Source organism: Acanthochromis polyacanthus, chromosome 4 (genome assembly GCF_021347895.1).
Source record: "Acanthochromis polyacanthus isolate Apoly-LR-REF ecotype Palm Island chromosome 4, KAUST_Apoly_ChrSc, whole genome shotgun sequence".
Taxonomy (NCBI): domain Eukaryota; kingdom Metazoa; phylum Chordata; class Actinopteri; family Pomacentridae; genus Acanthochromis; species Acanthochromis polyacanthus.
This window is the reverse complement of record NC_067116.1, coordinates 26,843,382-26,863,118: the sequence shown is the minus strand read 5'-3', so window position 1 is coordinate 26,863,118 and position 19,737 is coordinate 26,843,382. Positions and strand designations below refer to the sequence as shown.

Here is a 19,737-nt window from a genome sequence, read left to right as displayed (position 1 = left end):
ATTTTTTGTTTGTGGAAAATGGTTCAAAATCCCCACCAAAATATTAAAATATGTTGTTTTTTTTTGCAACCCATCAAAGCTAAAATCAATAAAATAACAGCTATGTAATTCCTTTAACTGCTTTAACAGAAGCCTCTTCATGTCAGACATTATTTTATCGATGCTGATATTGGAGGCCCAACCTCAAAGGGATACTGTTTGGATATGTACTGTTTGATTCTAATTATGCTTCATCCCTCTTTACCCCAAAACCTGCTGACAGCATTGAAAGGCATGTTTGTTTCTTAAAGAATCGAAAAATAATTACTAACTTTAAACTTAAAATTGAGATATTTGATCTAAATCACTTTGTGTTTCTCTGTGTAGTTTCAAAAACAAACAGAAAAACCAAAAATTCTGCGTTCATTGAAACAACTACGAGGCCGTGACTGACTCGGCTGTGGCTAACAGCCAGAGTTTTGGGCTTAACTGCAGGCTGTGTTTACATAGAGCAGAGAGAGGACAAGTATGGAAACAAACTGAAAATGTAAGTAGTAAAATATCTATACTTGCGCTTAGAAAAATGTTGCATATGTTGATTCCTTTTTTTTTTTCCAGTTATATAATAGTCAAACAAATTCAACTTTTAAAAAAATGACTTTTTGCATTTGTTCTCTCTGCTTCTAGTCATGGTTGTGCGGTTTCCGTAGAGGCGCAGCACTTTGTACTGCAGTGAAAATAAACCCACAATGAGCGAAAATGTGATCTGAGAAAAAAATAAAACCCAAAGCCGCTTGAGGTTCAAAAACTAAACGTAGCTCTGCGGGAACAACTTATGATCCCTCATAAAATATATATATCTTTATCATCTGGGGCAATAACATGCTCCAAAATGGTTTTTTTTTTCATCTCTTCACACTTAAGCCAGTCCTTCTTGTTCTCTGAAGGAACCACATGTCCCTGCAGATCAGGCAGTTGTCCTAACAACAGTAGAAAAAGAGGGCTGTCTGGTTTTATTTTTCAACAGTGCTTTTCCTTTAATATTTGGTGCAATACACTTGTATGCTGTCGGGGGTTGGGTCAGATTTGTACACTACAGTTCTGCACCTAATTCCAGCTGAGTGTGAGCTCCCTGTTTGGACAGGCTTCGGGCCAAGTCATTCCACAGCAAACCCCCGTCCTCCCGCCGTGGAGCCCAGCGTCCGCTCTCTTCCCCCTCGTGTCATTCCTGGTGGGGAACTTCAAATAAACAACTGTTTGCCCTCCAGACGAGCCGCATTCCTGATAGTGTGAGCAATTATTTCCGGGTCGAGTAGTGAGGTTTTTTTCTCCTCCTCTCAGCCTTCCCCCACTCCTTTTTTTTTTTTTTCTTTTTTCTTTCTTCCTCTCTAATAGAAGTGGAAGAACAGCTGTGGTGACCCATGACTCAGTGGAGAGAATGGCCAGCGTTTCAGCCGCTTGTTTTGTTTCCTGATTTGTTGTGCAGAGAAGCTCACAGGCAGAACAAAAGCGGCAGAGCTTGTTTTCTGAAATGGAATCAGGATCGTATAACTCACAATTAATCATTTGTTCCTCTTGTCAAGGGCTTTGAAAAACAGCGGTGAAGGATAAAAAATGTGGGAACCATTACTCTCCTTGGTCGGCTTCGCTGTCTCCCATTTCATTTGTGTTTTTGTGAATTGCTCCACTTGTTTTTGTTCAAATGTGCAGCAGTGTTTTTCTCATAGAAAGTAAGATGACTGAAAAAAAACATGAAGATGAGTTTTACTATCGTATGTTTGACTATATGCAGCGTCTTACAGAACTGGACATGTGGAGATTGTTGACTGAACCCTGTGGTCCTCATTTTTCACTGCAATATAAAGTCCTTCACCTCTGTAGAAACGGCACAACTGTTCTTAGAAGTAGAAAAATTAAAAATGTTTTCTGTATGTTATGGCACAGTTTTACATCGAACATAAAATAGAAAAAAAAAGTTGAATTTCCTTGATTATTTTCATTTTTTTTTAAAAATGAAAAAACGAGAATCGGCATATATAACACTTTCTTCCAACAATGTAAAAAATGACCCGACATACTATGGATACTTTCGGACTCTGTTTTAAATTGTTTCCATCCTTGTGTTCTGTGTAAACCTGCAGTTCAGACAAAGGTCTTGGAATTGTCACGACTGCTGGTTTCAGTTGAGTCACTAATGGAAACTGCACCAAATATGCAATTTTTTGGTCTTTTTTTTTTTTTTCTCACCAAATCTAGTCAAACCAAATGTGGGTTTTTGTGTTTGTATGAATGTTTAGATGAAATGGGCAGAATAAAGTGATTTGGATTCAGTATTGCACTTTTTAGCTTAATTTTGTGGAAGGTTTCTGACAAACAGATGTAAATGATGGACCATCAGAAAATTGAATATGTGCAAATAAATTCTTGCTCTTTTTTGACAGTTTCTAACTGACAAAGAATGCAGTTGTTTGTGTTTTAATTTTTAAAAAATCTATTTTGAACAAGACGACGTGTCTTTCACAACCCACCGACAGGTTTTGGGGTTGACCTTTCCCCATTTCAAAATACCATGTTTGACCTTTTGGGCAGATTCCTTTATCTCATTCTTTCATTATTCACTTTCCCACTAACTCATACTGTCGTCTTCCTTTAGCTGATCTTTCATTTGGCATGAGTGCTTCAAAGAGTAATTCCATTTGTGTTCCCCTCTTCCACAGATTCAGTGGTTGACAGCCCTCAGCTCTCCCCCTGCACCTCCAAGGGTCCCCTCTGCCTGTCGCCCTCCTTCCAGATGTCCACCCTCAGCCTGCCGGGTCAGGCCCCGTCGCCCCTGCAAAGCCCCATCCTGAGCGAGGTGGGCAGCACTGCCAGGCTAGAGGAGGAGGAGGAGGGCAGGAGGAAGGTACACTGCTCACATACCACCCTTCCAACCCCAGCCGCACAACCCTAAATCACACAACACACACTCCATTTACATTGCAATTTATCATAGGATGGAAAGTTATTTTTGTCACAGTGAAGGGAAAGTCAGTTTGCATCTACTCCTGTTTTGAGGTGTTGTCTATCGCTGTATTGCTTTTTTAAATTAATGTCCCTCTTCTCTCTCAGCGATATCCCACCGACAAGGCCTACTTCATTGCCAAAGAGATTTTGACCACAGAGCGAACGTACCTGAAGGACCTCGAGGTCATCACCGTGGTGAGTTTTTGTTTTCTAAACCTGCTGAAGTACAATAACCAGAAAGACATGCTGAACATTGAAAATGCCACAAATTATGCTGGATATCATGTAAAATTACATTAAAAAAGACCTCTTTAATGTATGTTTTGGTTTATTTTAATTTCTGCAATAGACCTCCATTCATTGAAGATTTGTATTGTCTTTGCAGCTGTAACACTGCAAATGTCCCAAATAATGTAGGGTTTTGGTCTTTAATTTTGTTGCATTACCGTATTTTAGGAGATGGTTATTTTGTATTATTTTACTGTAATTTATTGGTGGTTCAGCTGCCAAAATATTGCAGTAGTAATCTTATTGTGTTTGTGTACAGAACGTCATAGATGTTTTTGTTAGACAGACCCATTAGCTTAAATTTAAAGTTTTAATAGAATAATATCTAGAGTCTGAGCGAAGCTGAACTTTAGGGGCTGATGCTAATACTGATTGCAAACACTACATGCTATCTATTCTATATTTGTTTTTATAAAGCTCAGTATAATGAATTTATCTTTGTATTTAGAAAGATTGGGGGAAAGTTTCTCCATGTCCGGTTGGAAAACTGAAGTTTTAATTTGAGGCTTTTGTAGATGCAGTGACTGGAATTGTTTGGTTCAGTTTGTCCTGAACAGTTTATGCTTGTAACTTTGGCAATATTTAAACTCCTATTAATGTTGTAATGTAAAAAAAAAATGAGGTTTGATGCTAACACTTTAGCTTCCACTGAACTGATGAGCTTGGAAAGCAGCTAGTGGGCTTGTTATAGATAACAAAATAAGCGTGAGTGACATGGAAGTTTTAAAAAATATGAAGCTTGTTACTTTCCAGCATTAAATCTCAAGATGTTGTGATGCTAACCTTTCAATCTGCTAACTATAGCCCACAAACTGTAGCTGGCTAGCAAACAGATGAGTGACATGACGGTTATCAGGACAAGGATTATGCTAGTTATGTTGGAAAGGGAACATAATGGGATCATATTTTTATTTTATAACGTTCCAGCAATGTCTTTTACAAACTAGTTAGCAGATTACCATGAAACAAAGCTGGATGCACCAACATGTGATGTATGCTCTTCGAGTTACATGGGCTGCTGAGAGTTTCACAGATAATGCAGTCAGAGCGCTCTCTGCTGGGCAAACTATGTGATGACACCATTTTAAACTGCTCTAAAACCTCTTTTGCTGTTTTCTTTTCAAAAGCTCTCATAACAGACAATATGCAAATATCGATGTGATCTGTTATAGAGACCCTAAAAATTGGCCAATAATTTGGGAGACTCTGAAAATATCCCAATACTTAATTTACTGACTTTCACTATTTCTTCAGTATAATGATGGGCTTAATAGTCAGGCTGTGGAAGCTATTTACTGTTCTCTAAGCCTGAAAAATCCCAATCTAGATTGCTGTTTTCATCCCTGATCATATGTAAATGTATGAATGAATATTTTTTGTGCTCCCAGTGGTTCCGCAGTGCTGTGATCAAAGAAAACGCCATGCCTGAAGGCTTGATGACCCTCCTCTTCTCCAACATCGACCCCATCTACGAGTTCCACCGAGGCTTCCTGAAGGAGCTGGACCAGAGGCTGGCTCTCTGGTAGGTTCTCCAACACGTTTTGTGAGCGATCAGATGCTCTGAGGCTCCGTATTAAATCTGTGTGTTTCCTCAGGGAGGGGCGCTCAAATGCTCACGTTAAAGGTGATTACCAGAGGATTGGTGATGTGATGCTGAAGAATATGTGTGCTCTTAAGGTAGGAATGCTTTATTAACACTTCAGTTAACATCTCCTCCGCTTGTGTGGCCAACAAACGGAACTCCTTGTGTTTGATTTGATGTGCAGGAGTTCACCAGTTACCTCCAGAAACACGACGAGGTGTTAACAGAGCTGGAGAAAGCCTCCAAGAGGCTGAAGAAGCTGGAAACCGTCTACAAAGAATTTGAACTGCAGAAGGTCTGCTACCTGCCCCTCAACACATTCCTGCTGAAGCCCATCCAGCGCCTCATGCACTACAAACTCATCCTGGAGAGACTCTGCAAACATTATTCCCCCGCCCACCGAGATCACGACGACTGCAAGGGTGAGTTTTCCACAGCTGAGCTTCTTTCAGTTTATGACATTGCTCATAGTGTGGAACCATGTCACATTTTCACTCCTAGTTGAACCAAATGCATTAACAAAAAATATTGACAGCAAATGTAGCTTTCCAGTGCCAGCAGTAGTGGGGAAAAAAATATGCATGTTCGGCCTTTAGGTGTAAATAATGTTCAGACTTTAAAACCTCACCTACATTTGGCTGTGAAAGGCATGTTGTCTTTACATTATCTCAGGAGTTACATCATTTATCAGCCAAAGAAAAAGGAATCATCGTTTTCTGGACTTTCCGCTGGTCCTCAAACTTTTCTTCTGTGATGTTCTGTCTGGAAACTTTACCAAATCTAAAGTTACAAACGAGATGTTTGGTGCTTCATTTAAAAATTTGTCAAAAACAGCAGTCGCATGACCAAAAATTCCAAAATGTTTCAGCTGAACTGCAGGCTGTGTTCACTTGGAGCAGAGGAGACAAATATGAAAACAAATTTTAAAAAATCACCATTTTTTTTGTAGTAACGGTAACACCTGTGGGCACGTGAGAAATGTGTTCAAGTAGTTTTAAAGTTAGCTTTAAGTTTTGTAAAATTAATCCTCTAAATTCAGCCTTTTGTATGATACATGGCACTAAAACTGACTGCACAGAAGATTTTTTTTTTGAGTTCCCTTTACTTCTTTCCATGATTGGATATTCCCATAGAGTTGCAGAACTTTATATTGCAGTGAAAAAGTGTGACAGAATCATTAAACGTCCAGACACTGTTATGGATTCTGAGGATTACTGTAAATCTTTCATGTTTGTACAATAGTGGCTCAGTTTATAACATGACAGTTTATTTATGTAAAATCTTGACCTGAAAAGTAAATGTAAACCAGCTCAAACTGGAAATACTCCAGTACAAGTACAATCAAATTGACTGCAGTGCTTGAAAGACTTGTAAATATCTTTTCCTTTAGTGTCAGTTCTCTAGGAAAAGGAATGGTAGTCGGTTCGATGTTTGTGGTTTCACTTCAAATGATAGTTCTTAGACACATGAGTAATGGAAATATTTTTATGCATAAAAATAAACATGAAGACTAAATATTCTCAAAACTGTCAAAATGAACTGTGTGAATGTTGGGAAAACTTCCCCCCTCTTGCCTCAGATGGTAATAAATCAGTGATGAAGATGTTTTTGTTCCACACAGAGGCTCTGAAGGAAGTGGCAGAGATAGCCACTCAGCTTCAGAGCAGTCTGATCCGGCTGGAGAATTTCCAGAAGCTGACAGAGCTGCAGAGAGATCTCATCGGGATCGAGAACCTCACGGCACCAGGCAGGGTGAGTGTTGCAGCAGAGGGCGGAGGGCATCAGGAAACTGGGTGAAAGAGTCTAACAAGCTTCTTGTTTTCAGGAGTTCATTCGGGAGGGGTGTCTGTACAAGCTCACCAAGAAGGGGCTGCAGCAGAGGATGTTCTTCCTGGTTAGTGCTCAACTACTTCTGCTCAAACTCTGATTAAAGCATCAGTAGTATCGAGCCTTTAGTGTTTGTTCTTGTCTTTTCAGTTCTCAGACATGCTCCTCTACACCAGCAAAGGTGTTACAGCGACCAATCAGTTCAAAGTGCACGGACAGCTGCCGCTCCATGGCATGATCGTGAGTCTACGAGCTTTTTAACTCATCTCTTTGTCAACCTTTAACCCTCTGAACCCCAAAACCAGAGTGTTTGAAAGGCACTTTATCTTTAAGAAAATCGGCAAACTTTGAAAATACAAATTTCCAGTGGTGTTTGAACTGCTCATCTGTGACATGCTGTTCCATTAGGAAATTAACCAAATCTGAGCTTGAGGTACTTAAATTAGTGTAATATTTCATTAAGATCACTTTACTCTTTGTGTTTCATTTAAACATTTACCAAAAAAAGTTTGCTCGAGCCACATTCTAGACCAATAATCTGCTTGCCTGGGACTTTTTGGTTGAACTGCAAGCTGTGTTCATACAGAGCAGATAAGGGACAAAAAAAAAGTATGGAAACAAAAAAATAATTAAAAATGTCACTCTTAAAATATCTCTAGTACATAGACCCGTCATAGTATTTTCCAGTGTTGGTGGCACTTGTAGGCACGTGCTGATTATAAGTTTTAAAAAAAATTTGGGGGGAAAATGATTGCTTAAATAAATTCAGATTTAGTTTTTCTTTTTAATGATTTTTTAGCATATATATATATATATATATATATAAAGTGCCATTTGTAAAGAAGATATTTTTGGGTTCTTTCTACTTCTTGCCATAATTGTGCGGTTTCCATAGAGGTGCAGGATTTTATGTTGCAGTGAAAAATGACGGCGAGTTCAAAAAATATTACTAAACCAAAAAAATGCCCAGAAACTGCTTGGTGTTCAGAGGGTTAACTTACCTCAGATCCCGCCAGTGATTCTGGTACACTGTTGGAATAATAGTAGCATCTCATGATCAGATGCATTGGTTAGTTTGGATGTTAAAACGTACATTGTATTGAGGAGGGAGAGGGTGTGGGTCTCCTAACTCTGCATTTCTCTGCTTCACTCCTGGCTGCAGCTCATAGTGCTGGACGCTCCGGTAAGTCCTCAGAGCTCTGCCAGCTTTGGACGCCCAAACCCTGCCCTTCTTCTCCCTGCTAGTGTAAAGCTAAAAGCACGCCTAGTAGCTAGCACAAGACACTCTAGGACGCCAGTCTTTGACCAAAATGCTAAGCTCTAAGCAGGTTATTATTATTATTATGTGTCGTCTTGTCAAAACTGATAGGTGCATTTTGACTTAAACACGGATTCTTATGCCTCTGAACACCAAGCAGTTTCTGGGTGTTTTGTTTTTTTACACCTTTTTTTTTTAACATTTTTATCGACTGTGGGCTCCTTTATCTCATCAAATTAATGCCCTGTTGAGCAGTTATAATGCCTGAAATCATTTTTAGTAAAAGTACATTCATTTAATTACTTGAATCGGCATATACAACCAAGAAGGGCTCACAGATGGCATCAGTACTGTAAAAAACCACAGTGGCTCTACATACTATAGATATTTTGCCTTTTTAGTTTAATGTGTTCTCCCTATCTGCCTGCAGTTAGCTAAAAAGTTTCAGAATGACTTGTGACTGTTCACAGCTACGTCACTAATGGCTTTGTAGTTGCTCTGAGAATCACAGAATTTTTAGTTCTTTATGGCTCTCATGTACTTGATTATATGTTTGGGCATTTTCTAAAAATTAGACGTGTAGAAAAAGGGTTTTTAATGAAATATCTTGAATTTAAAGCTAATATTTGTTGAAGTTTTCCAGTGGTGTAGCATGTCACGGATGTTGAAAATTGAAATTACCTGGTATTCAGATGGTTAACTTAAAAGTCTGAAGGGGCTGTGTTTTAGTCACTTTGTCAGACTCATTCTGCTGTCTAGCAGCAGAAATAGTTAAATATGCAAATGAGAACAGCTTTATTGGAAACTTAGCTGCATTAAAATACAGTATATATGAGCACAGAGCAGGAGAGAGCAACAGGTGACATGGAAACCCAGTCCTTCTTTGTTGGTCTCAAATCACTGAAATTATCCACCATCTTTGAATATCCCTCAGCGCTATTAAGACTTGCCTCATTTTCTTCCAGCTCCAAGTTTCTAAACTGCAATAAAGTCTTGATTTTGACCATATGGGGCCTTTAAATCATTCCTGGTTAAAAGCTTGTTCAGATTGCTGTTAGAGGTCTGAAACCTAGATGATGTTGTTAAATGATTTTCTCTTTTGTCTGCAGGTTGAGGAAAGTGAAAATGAATGGTCGGTCCCCCACTGTTTCACCATTTACTCTGCTCAGAGGACAATTGTAGTGGCAGCCAGGTGAGATATGAAATAAATGTCCTTAGTTACATATGACATGTTTTTAAAGGGGAACTTTGTTTTTTTCAACCTGGGGTCTGTTTTCATATGTCATTTCGTACATGTGAGTGATGGAGAAATGAATTTTTGACATAGCTCCAGTATTTAGCCAGGCAGGCAGCTCAGCTAGCAGCTCAGCTAACGAAAAGTATGGGGCAGCTGGGCCCCCCCGCATCAAAGTCCGCCCTAACGTGCTTTTTTCCCCACACTGACCGGCTCAGATAGTCTCAACGAGTGTCCCACAACATACTCGAGATGAGAAGTGAGCGAAAACCTCCACATTACTTGACAGCTCGCACCAAAACCGGTGTTTTGGCTAAATACTGGAGCTATGTCGAAAATTCATTTCTCCATCACTCACATGTATGAAATGACATATGAAAACAGACCCCAGGTTGAAAAAAAAAAACGAAGTTCCACTTTAATAGTGTATCAGAAATCACAATTTTTTGCATCTGCTATGTGTAGTTATGTTGGGAAACCTGACCAAACCTAAGCTTGAGATTGAGATGTTTATATATAAAGTAGATACAGACAAGATTACAAAACACTGATGCTTGATCTTATTTTTATTTATTTTGTTTATTTCATTCACCAAAAACAAATACAATATAAATACATATACAACAAAAATATTTGAATGAAGGGGTGGCAGAAGGAAGTAAAGAACTTATAAAATCTGCCCCCTGTCAACATAAAATCATTGACATGTCATGGTCTAGTTGCGCTGTTGAACACGGACATCTTTCAAGAGATTCAGCAAAAACATGAAGCAAATTTTCTGTTACACAGCAGTGTCATATTTTTTTAGTAATGAAGCTTTTAGACTTTTCTTAAAAATAAAAATGGACTTGAAAGTTTTAATTTTGTCATCTAGATTGTTCCACAGTTTGACCCTTTGGATTGAGATGCATCTTTCCTTTACTTTTATTCTAAACTCTGATGTTGAAAAAACTACAGTTCCTCTTAATTTCTATCTACTTTCTCTCCTTTAGAATCTGTTTAGTAAGTTGTCTGGTAATATTTTTGGTGAGCTTTATACATGCAGTGGGGGCGGTGCCTGCTATAAGCTCTGCCCAAACTTTCACAGACGCCATTATTGTGTTTTCTGTTACTTTGAAAGTGTAAATGATGGAAATAAAATCTGACTTTTTTTGATATATTATAAGAATGTCTCATCTGTAATTTGATGCCTTTTGGAGATTTTTCCGTCTTTCCTTGGCTTCTTTATGCACATTAATGCAAATTTTTACCTGGGGTGCCCAAACTTTCGATCCCCACTGTAGATTCTGTTATGTGTAGTTTAGTGTTTAGTGGGCAGCGCAAACTCATGTCCTCTGAGGTGCTGTGAAAGATGAAACATTAAAGTGAATTATGTCTGAATGATAGAATGTCGTCTCTTCACCAGTCTGAAGCAGCACTGTTGGAAAAGAAGGAAGTAACTTGGCATTCAAACTAAAAACATGGTGCTCTGTTGAAAAGAAAGCAGAGGGACAGTGTGTTGTTACAAATATTGTCGAGCTCTTAAAAGGGTCCCGTAAATCTGGTTTAAGGAACAGATCAGTGAATTTTGAGGTGCATCAGCCGATTAGGAATGCCGGCAAATATCAGTTTATGCCCATTCAGATCAAAACACAATCCCAGAGTTTCCAAACTAAAATGGGATCAGCAGTGTCTCTGTATCTCAGTTTACAATCCTGAAATCCTGAGTATTGTGGCTGTAGAATGTAAACGTTCTGTAGCAGCAGCAATCTTATCTTTTGTTGCACTGATTGGAAGGTAAACAATAGAAATAGACTTTTTGCTCCACAGCACAGGGCACCAATAGTAAGAGGAATGTGTCTACTTGTGTGTTTTTGAGATATCAGTGAAAACTGAGCCTGAAAAACTGTTGACACTGAAGGTGTCACAAGAAACGTACTGTAATTGCGTCACTTTTAATGCTGTGATAAAATCGGCACGTTCAGCTCTGCTTCCAACAATAACCGACTTTTAGGTGTGTAGTGCCACCTGTTGGACGTCATTGTGTTTATGCTGCTGTGCTCTCAGATGTACATAAACTTATTTTGGTGAATACAATGTCAGAATCAGTAGAAATGAACAATACAAGACTCAGCTTATAATAAACTGTAATTTTCTTTAATGATTTTATCACACAGTGCTGAAGAAACTGCAGTCTGTAGTTTACATGTTCTTCATGAATGCATTCAGAACTCTACACCAGCATGTGATTCATTTTGTCGTATCTTCTTTGTGATTTCAGCTCCAAAGTAGAGATGGGGAAGTGGATTGAGGATCTGAACATGGCTATTGACATGTCTAAGAAGTCCCAAGAGAAATCCAGCATCTTCCTTGATGCTGGACTCGGCGATCGCTCCAACCGTACGAGCTTTTCATTGACCTCAGTAATGACAGTATTATTGGAATGAGTGCTTTGTGTGACTGTTTTGTGTTTTCCTCCACTTAGTAAGAAGAATATTCCTTTGGATGAGGGGTGGGCAGTCTGACCAACAGATCATATGACGGTCTTTTTGGGTAGAATCACGATCTCAATCGCACTTCTTCCCAAATTTAGTTAAACTCCTGTGATCACATGATTGATTATGCAAATGACCGCCTGGATATGAAGGCAAGCTCAGCTCACAAATCTCTGCAGCCTGGTTTTACTTACTGCAGAATCTCCAAATGATGTTCAGCTTCTTTACTCAGCAGAAAAGAGATGCTAAAACGATTCCAGATGGTTGTTTGCTGCACATAAACAGCAGTGGTCATTTCCTGAATTAGAACGCCTGGAAAGAGAACAAGCTGCAACAGTGATGGAGGAACATAGTAACTGTGACACCGTGCTGCCAGGTGTTTGTTAAACTGTAAAATCTTACAGCTTGGAATGCATTTTACTGCACATTATGCTAAATCAGTTATTGGATTAATTAATGTACAAAATGAAAATGACAGGCTGTCAACAACAAAAATAGCTTAAATGTGGGAGGAAAACATTTTTGTTCACAGGAAACTGTAGTTTGATGAATCATTTAAGGGATTGAACTATGGCTGCATGGTAAATGGTTTCAGCATCAACACTGATATACACAACAGTGACATCGTAGGATGTAGATATGACTGATGTAAAGTAAGGAAAATTAACTTCTCTTTAACTTTTTGTCTCCTTCATACAAACATAAAACTCATGCAGTTCATGATTAATCTAGACGAGAACTCTGACCTATAGATCATTCACTCAGATTAAAGCAGTCTTGGATATATTGCCTTTATTTGAAAGATACAAAGTTTGTTGACGTGCAGCTAAACAGTATCGATCTACATTCATAGTCTCTGTGAGAATAATTCACAACAACACTTTGTTCATGTTGTTGATCTATTCATGACACAGTCTTCTGTTTACAAAAACCTCTGGTTTGCATCTAATGAGCATCAGCCTAATTGTGGCAAACCAATCAGTTTAGGTGCAGCAGAAACGTTTGTTCAGTGTAGTTATTTATGAGATAAAAACCACATCACATGAGACATTAAGATCATCCATGGTCTGAGATGGTCAGATCGCCCACCCCTGCCTGGGACAAAACCAACCCAAACGTACAGTTAATCCGTCTCCTCCACACAACTTCCTGTCCCTCTTCCCCCTCCTCCCTCAGGGTCGTCTGACGAGGTTTCTCTGGAGCAGGAGTCAGAGGACGACATGAACTCGTCCCGCACCTCACTGGACAAACAGACGCATCATCGTGCCAACACAACCATGCATGTGTGCTGGCACCGCAACACCAGTGTGTCTATGTCTGATCACAGCCTGGCTGTGGAGGTACTCCTCCTCCTCCTCCGCCCTCCACGACACGCAAACACAACCATTTACATACCCGAGCACTGTGGATGTGGAAACCAAAACCACCAGCAATGTCACACACATGTGAACACCATTCTTCATCAGTGGAGTCGAGAAAAGCGGCTGCTGTCAGTCTGCGGTTCATCTCAGCGTTTTACCTTTTCTTCTTAACCCTCTAAACCTCAAACTTCTTCCAGAATTTCTTCTTTTTTTTTTTAAACATAAGTTGAGGAAACTTGGAATCAACAACATTTTTCCAAGTGTCCGCTGGTGTTGCCAAGTGGAAAAATAATGGCTCCACATATTGTAAATATTTTACTCCTAACATTTCTGATCCGTTTCCATACTTGTCCGGTCTGTGCTCTGTGTAAACACAGCCTGCAGTTCAGCCAGAAGTCCTGGTTTTAGGTCTGGTGACTGTTGGTTGCAGCTGAGTCACTAATGGCTTCAGAGTTGAGTGAAAAAGCACAGAAGTTGTTCTCTTTTTTTTTTTTTTTTTTTTTGCAGTCACATTGTAGAAAATTGACTCTTTTTTTTTTTTTTTTTTTTAATGAAAAAATGAATTTGATGAAACTTCACAACTTTTTAAATTGACAGAACAGTGAGTCACACAGAATCCCTGCAGGCACAATTGGAAAGTTGAAAATCTGTTGATTCTTTCTATTTTTCTTTTCTCGGTAAAATGGTGTAATTTTGCTAAAACATGTCTTTGAACCCCACCAGCAGGTTTTGGGGTTCACAGGGTTACCTTTTTCTTTAAACATTCCTTTTTTTTCCCTCCTGTGTTTCTGTTGTCTTTCCTGTTTTACTTGACTGTGCTGTGTCAGGATCTAACAGCTCATTTGTCCCAGATATTCCTCTTCTGTTCCTTTTAATAATGTCCGTGCACGAAACTTTCTCTGACACTGATGTTTCACTCCACAGACCTGGAGGATTTTCTAACCAGCTCTTCTTTCCCCTTTCCTTCCCCTCAGAGCTAACACGCTAACACTTTCTTTGCATCCTTTCTTCCTGTTTTTGTCTCTTCATTTTCTCTCAGTCTTCGGCTCTCCGGCTGTCTCACCAGAGCTTCCTCCTCGTTATCTCCTCGGTCAGGGCCAAAGACCAAACACCATCACACATGTTTGCTGGTACCGAAACCAGAACCTCTCTCTCACTGATTACCTGCGCATGAACCAGGTACTGGAGCACCAGGCCATGATGAATTATTAAAACACAGAGACTGTGCTCTCTCTGAAATCAGAACAGAATCGCAGCCAAGTTAATAATGGCTAACTGTATGCTGAAATTCCATGAAAAACAAACCTCGTCAGTTTATTTGTTCGTTTATTGATACAGTTGCAGTGTTTCCTCTGTCTCCCAAGAGATGCATATAACTTGCTGTATCCATTCCAGTCTGAACCAACAGAACCAAACTAACTATGCTGAATAGAAATATTAATATATAGATGTATAAAAAACACATCGCCAACATTTACTTTAGGTTCTTTCCAGGTTCTTTTTTAAATTAACTAGAAGCCGGAAAACTTATTAAAAGGGTCCTAGAATTAAACCTACAATATTACATGAAATATAGATTTACTAGGTTCAATTAAATGCAAAGTTAAAAATCCTCAAATATTATTTATTATCCAAATTTACCGGACTAACCTCAGTTTTAAGGATGCTTAAGCATTTTAGTGATTCTGCGTGGGCGTATTCTCAGTCTTGGTTGTAAATTGCACCAGTATCTACGGATTGTCAATTAAAAGGTTACCACCCCCCCACCCCCCAATCATTATGTACAGTTATATATGCACATTTACCTGGCTAAATGAAATATTAAGGTGAGGAACCTAAAGCATTATTATTGGTGCATTTAATAGCTTCTTGATCAGTAACATCATTGAATTCCTCCTTGGTTACCTTTAAAGTGACAGCATGCATCAACACTGACCTGCAACAGTCCTAATTAACACACAGACGTCTTTAATGACGTCAGTGAAGCTGCAAATCATACGAATTCTATTCCAAAATTAATTTCATTCATTTATATAGTTATCAGTGTGCAGCCTCTGAACTTTCTGCTCTTCCCATCTGTGCAGAACCAGCTGTCAGGTTACCTGCTGAGGAAGTTCAAGAACAGTAACGGCTGGCAGAAACTCTGGGTGGTTTTCACTAACTTCTGCTTGTTCTTCTACAAGACGCACCAGGTTTGCGCCTCAGCTTTATTTGCATTATTTCTGCTAGAATACAACTCGTGTAAAAACATGAGACTGAGCTGAGAGGGTTTGTTGTTGTTTGCTTGCAGGACGACTTCCCGCTGGCCAGCCTGCCGCTGCTCGGCTACACAGTCAGTACACCCGAGGAGTCGGACAGCATCCACAAGGAGTACGTCTTCAAGCTGCAGTTCAAGTCTCACGTTTACTTCTTCAGAGCAGAGAGCGAGTACACCTTTGAAAGGTACATTACACGTTTGCAACTCTTCCAACTATAAGCAGTTTTTGGGTGTTTTCTTTGTTACATTTTTACTCTCTGTGTTACCAGCATTGGAAAAAACAGTGGCTTCACATACTTTGAAGTATCCAAAGTATGTTTTTTACATTTTTCATCTGCCTGCAGTTAGCTGGTGAATTGAATGAAATTCATTTTTGCCATGTCAGAGGAATACAGAATTTTTTTGTTTTACAAAATCAGGTTAAAGAAAATGGTTTATTTTTGGAGACTTTCTATTATCGCTGTCAAACTTAACACGTTAATACAGATTAATCCATTGTCATGATTAATCTGATTTAAAAACTTCCAACAGTTAATCTATCTGCAGCACAGAGACTCAAAATCCCTGAAATGTCTCCGGCAACGCATTTCAGGCAGTTTGTCCAAGTAGACTTATCGCGCATGGCGCAAATAGGCAGATGATCCAGTAGAGGCAGAATCAAGCAACTCGAAATGGAAGACGGTAAACGGCACGTTGGCCGTCTCAGAATGCTATATTTATATATATATATATATATATATATGTGTGTGTATGTGTTCCCTTCTTTCTTTGCTCATGCAAACTGAAACGTGATTAATAGAGATTAAAAATGAATATTTAATCTGATTAATTGAAATGAATCTACAGCAGCCCTGTGATTAGTCTGATTAAAAATTGTAGTTGTTTGACAGCACTACTTTTAGATTAGATTAGATAACGACACGGGACAGATAAGTAGCTCAAGGAGCCCCAGAAAGAGGCCGAATAGCTAACATTTTCTATTTCTAGTGTCCCATTCTAATAAGAAAAAAAGCAGAAAAGAAACAGAGCTTCAGATTTAAAGGTGTGCAGTGCTACATTAGTATCTGCTGTTGTCTCTTCACAGATGGATGGAGGTCATCAAAAGTGCAGCCAGCACTACGGGCCGCATGAGCCTGCTCATACCTAAAGGAGGTCCCATGGAGATCAACGGAAACTGAATCTAGTGTCGTGTATCTGGAGGCTGGGCCTCTGGGACGCCACAAAGACTCTTCAGTGTCATTTCAGAGTGAAACAAACATTTGAACAACTGGAGACTGAAAGATGCTGCCAGTTTAAGTGTTAATGTTTGTCAGCTTCACTCTAATGGTCTGTGCATTTTTTTGATTAATGATGTAAATGATAACATTTGTTCCAGCATACAGGATATAATGAAAGGGAGACATGTACATTATGATCAGGTTTGTTTGTTTTGTTTTTTTGTTTTTTTTGCATGTGTAGTGCTCAGTTTGGTTTTTCACATAGACTGATGGGAAATCCTGTTTTATGGGACCAACTGCGACACAAAGGGCTCGAATGCAGACTTTTTGAAGGAATTTTCTTTTCAGCACGTCACAACTGAAGCTTTACTGGGAGACGGATGAGTTACAGTATGTGGGAAATGAAGGTGCAGCAGATGGTTTGTTCTGTTCATTCCTTTGATAGTCCGGAGCTGTATGAGATGAAGGTGAGCAGAAAGTTAATGAAATGTTAGAGCAAGTTAGAAACTGGAAGTTTTGGGAGACTAATGGGAAGTTTTGTGGAATTCATGCTGCTGTTGGAAGAAGTGAATTAACTGCAGGTATTTGAACTGGTAGATAAGCGGTATCTATCTCTAAAACTCTGAGGCCAGTCCAGCTTGAAGGCTTTATTTGCCTGTTCAATGGAAGATGCAGCCAGTGTTTCACATATTTAAAAGGGAGCAGTTCTGCTTAGTAATCCTGACTAGTTAGTAGCGTTCTGGTCAGTTTGGTGCTACATATCTCTCTTTAATATCAAATGTAATCAGACCTATCCTGTTTTTGTTTGCGTAACAACTCGAGGACATCTTGTGCAGTGGTTACTCTAGTGTTTACTCTGTGTTAAAGATTTTCTGCTAAAACAAAAATGAAGAACATATTTTGAAGTAACGGTGATGGTGTCTTGCTTTGTGTTAGGCTGATTTAGACAAATCGGAGCTGACTTAAAGGAGGCACAGATGACAGTTACATGAAACCATGGTATTATTTGGTATATATATTTTTTATGAAGACTGGAATCTTTACTTTCTGTGAGTGTGTGATTGTGTGTGCATCTCCCCTGCCTCTGGAGCTTTAGCAGAAAGTGATGATGGAGGTCATCTCCAAACCATCAGACCTTCTGTGTGTGGACGAGACCGACTCTGTTGCTCAGTTAACGTCCAGTATGTTACTCCTATTTATTGTTTAGAGTGAATCAGGGTTCTGCTCCTGAATGCCCTCATGTAGTCTTCATGTTATTCCATTGAAAATCTAACAAATAAAACTTCTGAATCCGTTTCTGTGGCTTTGTCCTCTCAATGCTACTTGTTTTGTCTGTCCAACAGTTTTAGAACTTCCACTTCCTAGATTTTTACATCCGTTTATGCAATGCTAACATTTTACTAGTTTGCATCATGTTTAAATGACTACTGTAGGGTCCTCTCCTCCTCAGTGACATTTTATCCTCAGCCTTGTCTAGGCACCTGTTTAAGTAAATATAAGATGAGATAAAAGACAATAAAACCATGCAAAATATAAAAACCCCCACAAATCTACAGTATCTCTGTTATTGCTGGCATCATGTTACCTTCAGGCACATGTACACTACCAGTCAGAAGTTTGGACACACCTTCTCATTCAATGCTTTTATTTATTTGTATTATTTCCTATGTTGTAGATTAATACTGAATATTAACACTTTTTGTTTACAAAATAATTCCATTTGTATTATTATAATCCTCAGCACTAATGTCTAGAGAGGTGATTGTTCATTCTACACAGGCTAATATTTTTCAGCTGCTCTGTACTAAAGAGACTGTGTTGCTCTTTCTTTCTCTTTCAATATAACAAAGGTGTTGTATTGGAATCAAATCATGAGACATGCCCACTCAGGTCATAGTTGTCACTATTTTCTTGAGAAACTTGTGGCATTGTATTTAACTTCTGCCAAGCCTCTTGGAATCATCTTGTCCGCTAATATTTTGGTATATCCACAGACATTCATGGCGCCATCAGTGAATGGCACCTATCCAGAACCTTTGTTGCTCATGGAGCCCCATATCAGCACACCTCCACCTCTGTGCTTCACTGTCAGCGATATGTATTCATGGTTGTAGTTCTGACCAGATTAATAACAAATGGGTAGAACTTCATATGAGCTGAACAAATTTCTTTGAATTTCATCTGTCAAAAAGTGTTCTCAAAATAATCATCTAGCTTCTTTTTATGCTGTTGTGCATTATTTCGTCTTGCGTTTTTGTGCCAGAGAGCAGGCAGAGGAGTTTTTGCTGGACAGCACTCGTAGATGTTGATATCATGTTTTGTCCTTCGCTTGGTCCGAGCCGTGACAGAGACCTTCCACTGATGACCTCAAGTGACACTGATTGGAAGTCACAGTTTTGCTCAGTTTAGTTTCAGTAATAAGTTTTCTAACTCGTGTGTCAGTGACTGCAGTTATATTTAGTTTTGTTGCGCTGAGTTTCTACTCTGGAGCTGTATTTTCATTACAGTCTTTCTAAGGTACTTGATTTTGATTCTTTATATAAGGAAATACTATACTGTTAAACTTACAAATAATGCAATTATTGAGAGATGATACTATTTTGAATCATTTAACATTTGAGGATATTGCAGAGGGGTGTATTCACTTCTGTTGTGTGAGTGTATTGTATGTTTCAGTGCTGCTCACCAAGGAACGTGTTAAAACGGGGACAAATGCATGCAATACATACTAACACATACAATATGGGGTGTTTAGTGCTGCAACATTTGAGAATTTATTCCAAGAAATCTCAAATGTTGGTACTGTAATAGCAGGAGAAAGCCTTGAACGTTCCTCCAGATCGAGTTCTAGTTTGTTGTCTAAAGTATTAACAGGGATCTGCAACTCTGATGTCAGTCCGTCATAAACAAAGCAGGGCATTCCTCAGGCAGGTCCAAACAGCGTGAATACTGGGTGTGGCGGCTTCCCCAGAACTGCCAATATTGCTTGTATGGCAAGGAAATCTGTTGAGACGGTTTTCTGTTGTCTTGGTGTTTTACTTCCAAATAACATAACTACTTCCCTGGAAAACTGCTATGCCTCTTAGGAACTTAAAAACTAACACTAAAAAAAGAACATTTTGCCTTTTTATTGCAATAGAGAGAGAGGCAGAATCTGTCCAACATCTTTTCCCTATTTATAGCATGACAGTAAACACAAAACTTCCCATTGGCTCATTTATATATAGTTTTGTAAGTTTAACCTATGCTATATTTTC

At 39.0% G+C, this 19,737-nt stretch overlaps 1 protein-coding gene across 2 annotated transcripts in view; it reads left to right on the top strand.

Annotated features, from left to right (window-relative positions):
- The window catches only part of farp2 (FERM, RhoGEF and pleckstrin domain protein 2), a 48,179-nt gene extending 30,403 nt beyond the window's left edge, over positions 1 to 17,776 (top strand). Inside the window, exons 14-27 of one of the 2 annotated variants that reach the window (XM_022191995.2) lie at positions 2,697 to 2,833; positions 3,088 to 3,177; positions 4,659 to 4,792; positions 4,866 to 4,947; positions 5,037 to 5,274; positions 6,474 to 6,604; positions 6,678 to 6,746; positions 6,830 to 6,919; positions 9,047 to 9,129; positions 11,432 to 11,550; positions 12,822 to 12,985; positions 15,091 to 15,198; positions 15,297 to 15,448; positions 16,348 to 17,776. In XM_022191995.2, the coding sequence (XP_022047687.1) occupies positions 2,697 to 2,833; positions 3,088 to 3,177; positions 4,659 to 4,792; positions 4,866 to 4,947; positions 5,037 to 5,274; positions 6,474 to 6,604; positions 6,678 to 6,746; positions 6,830 to 6,919; positions 9,047 to 9,129; positions 11,432 to 11,550; positions 12,822 to 12,985; positions 15,091 to 15,198; positions 15,297 to 15,448; positions 16,348 to 16,441 (1,691 nt within the window). In that variant the 3' untranslated portion in view covers positions 16,442 to 17,776. Of the gene's footprint in view, positions 1 to 2,696; positions 2,882 to 3,087; positions 3,178 to 4,658; positions 4,793 to 4,865; positions 4,948 to 5,036; positions 5,275 to 6,473; positions 6,605 to 6,677; positions 6,747 to 6,829; positions 6,920 to 9,046; positions 9,130 to 11,431; positions 11,551 to 12,821; positions 12,986 to 15,090; positions 15,199 to 15,296; positions 15,449 to 16,347 lie in introns of both variants that reach the window. The other variant, XM_022191994.2, reaches the window with a different exon arrangement.
- Positions 17,777 to 19,737: the final 1,961 nt, after the last annotated feature.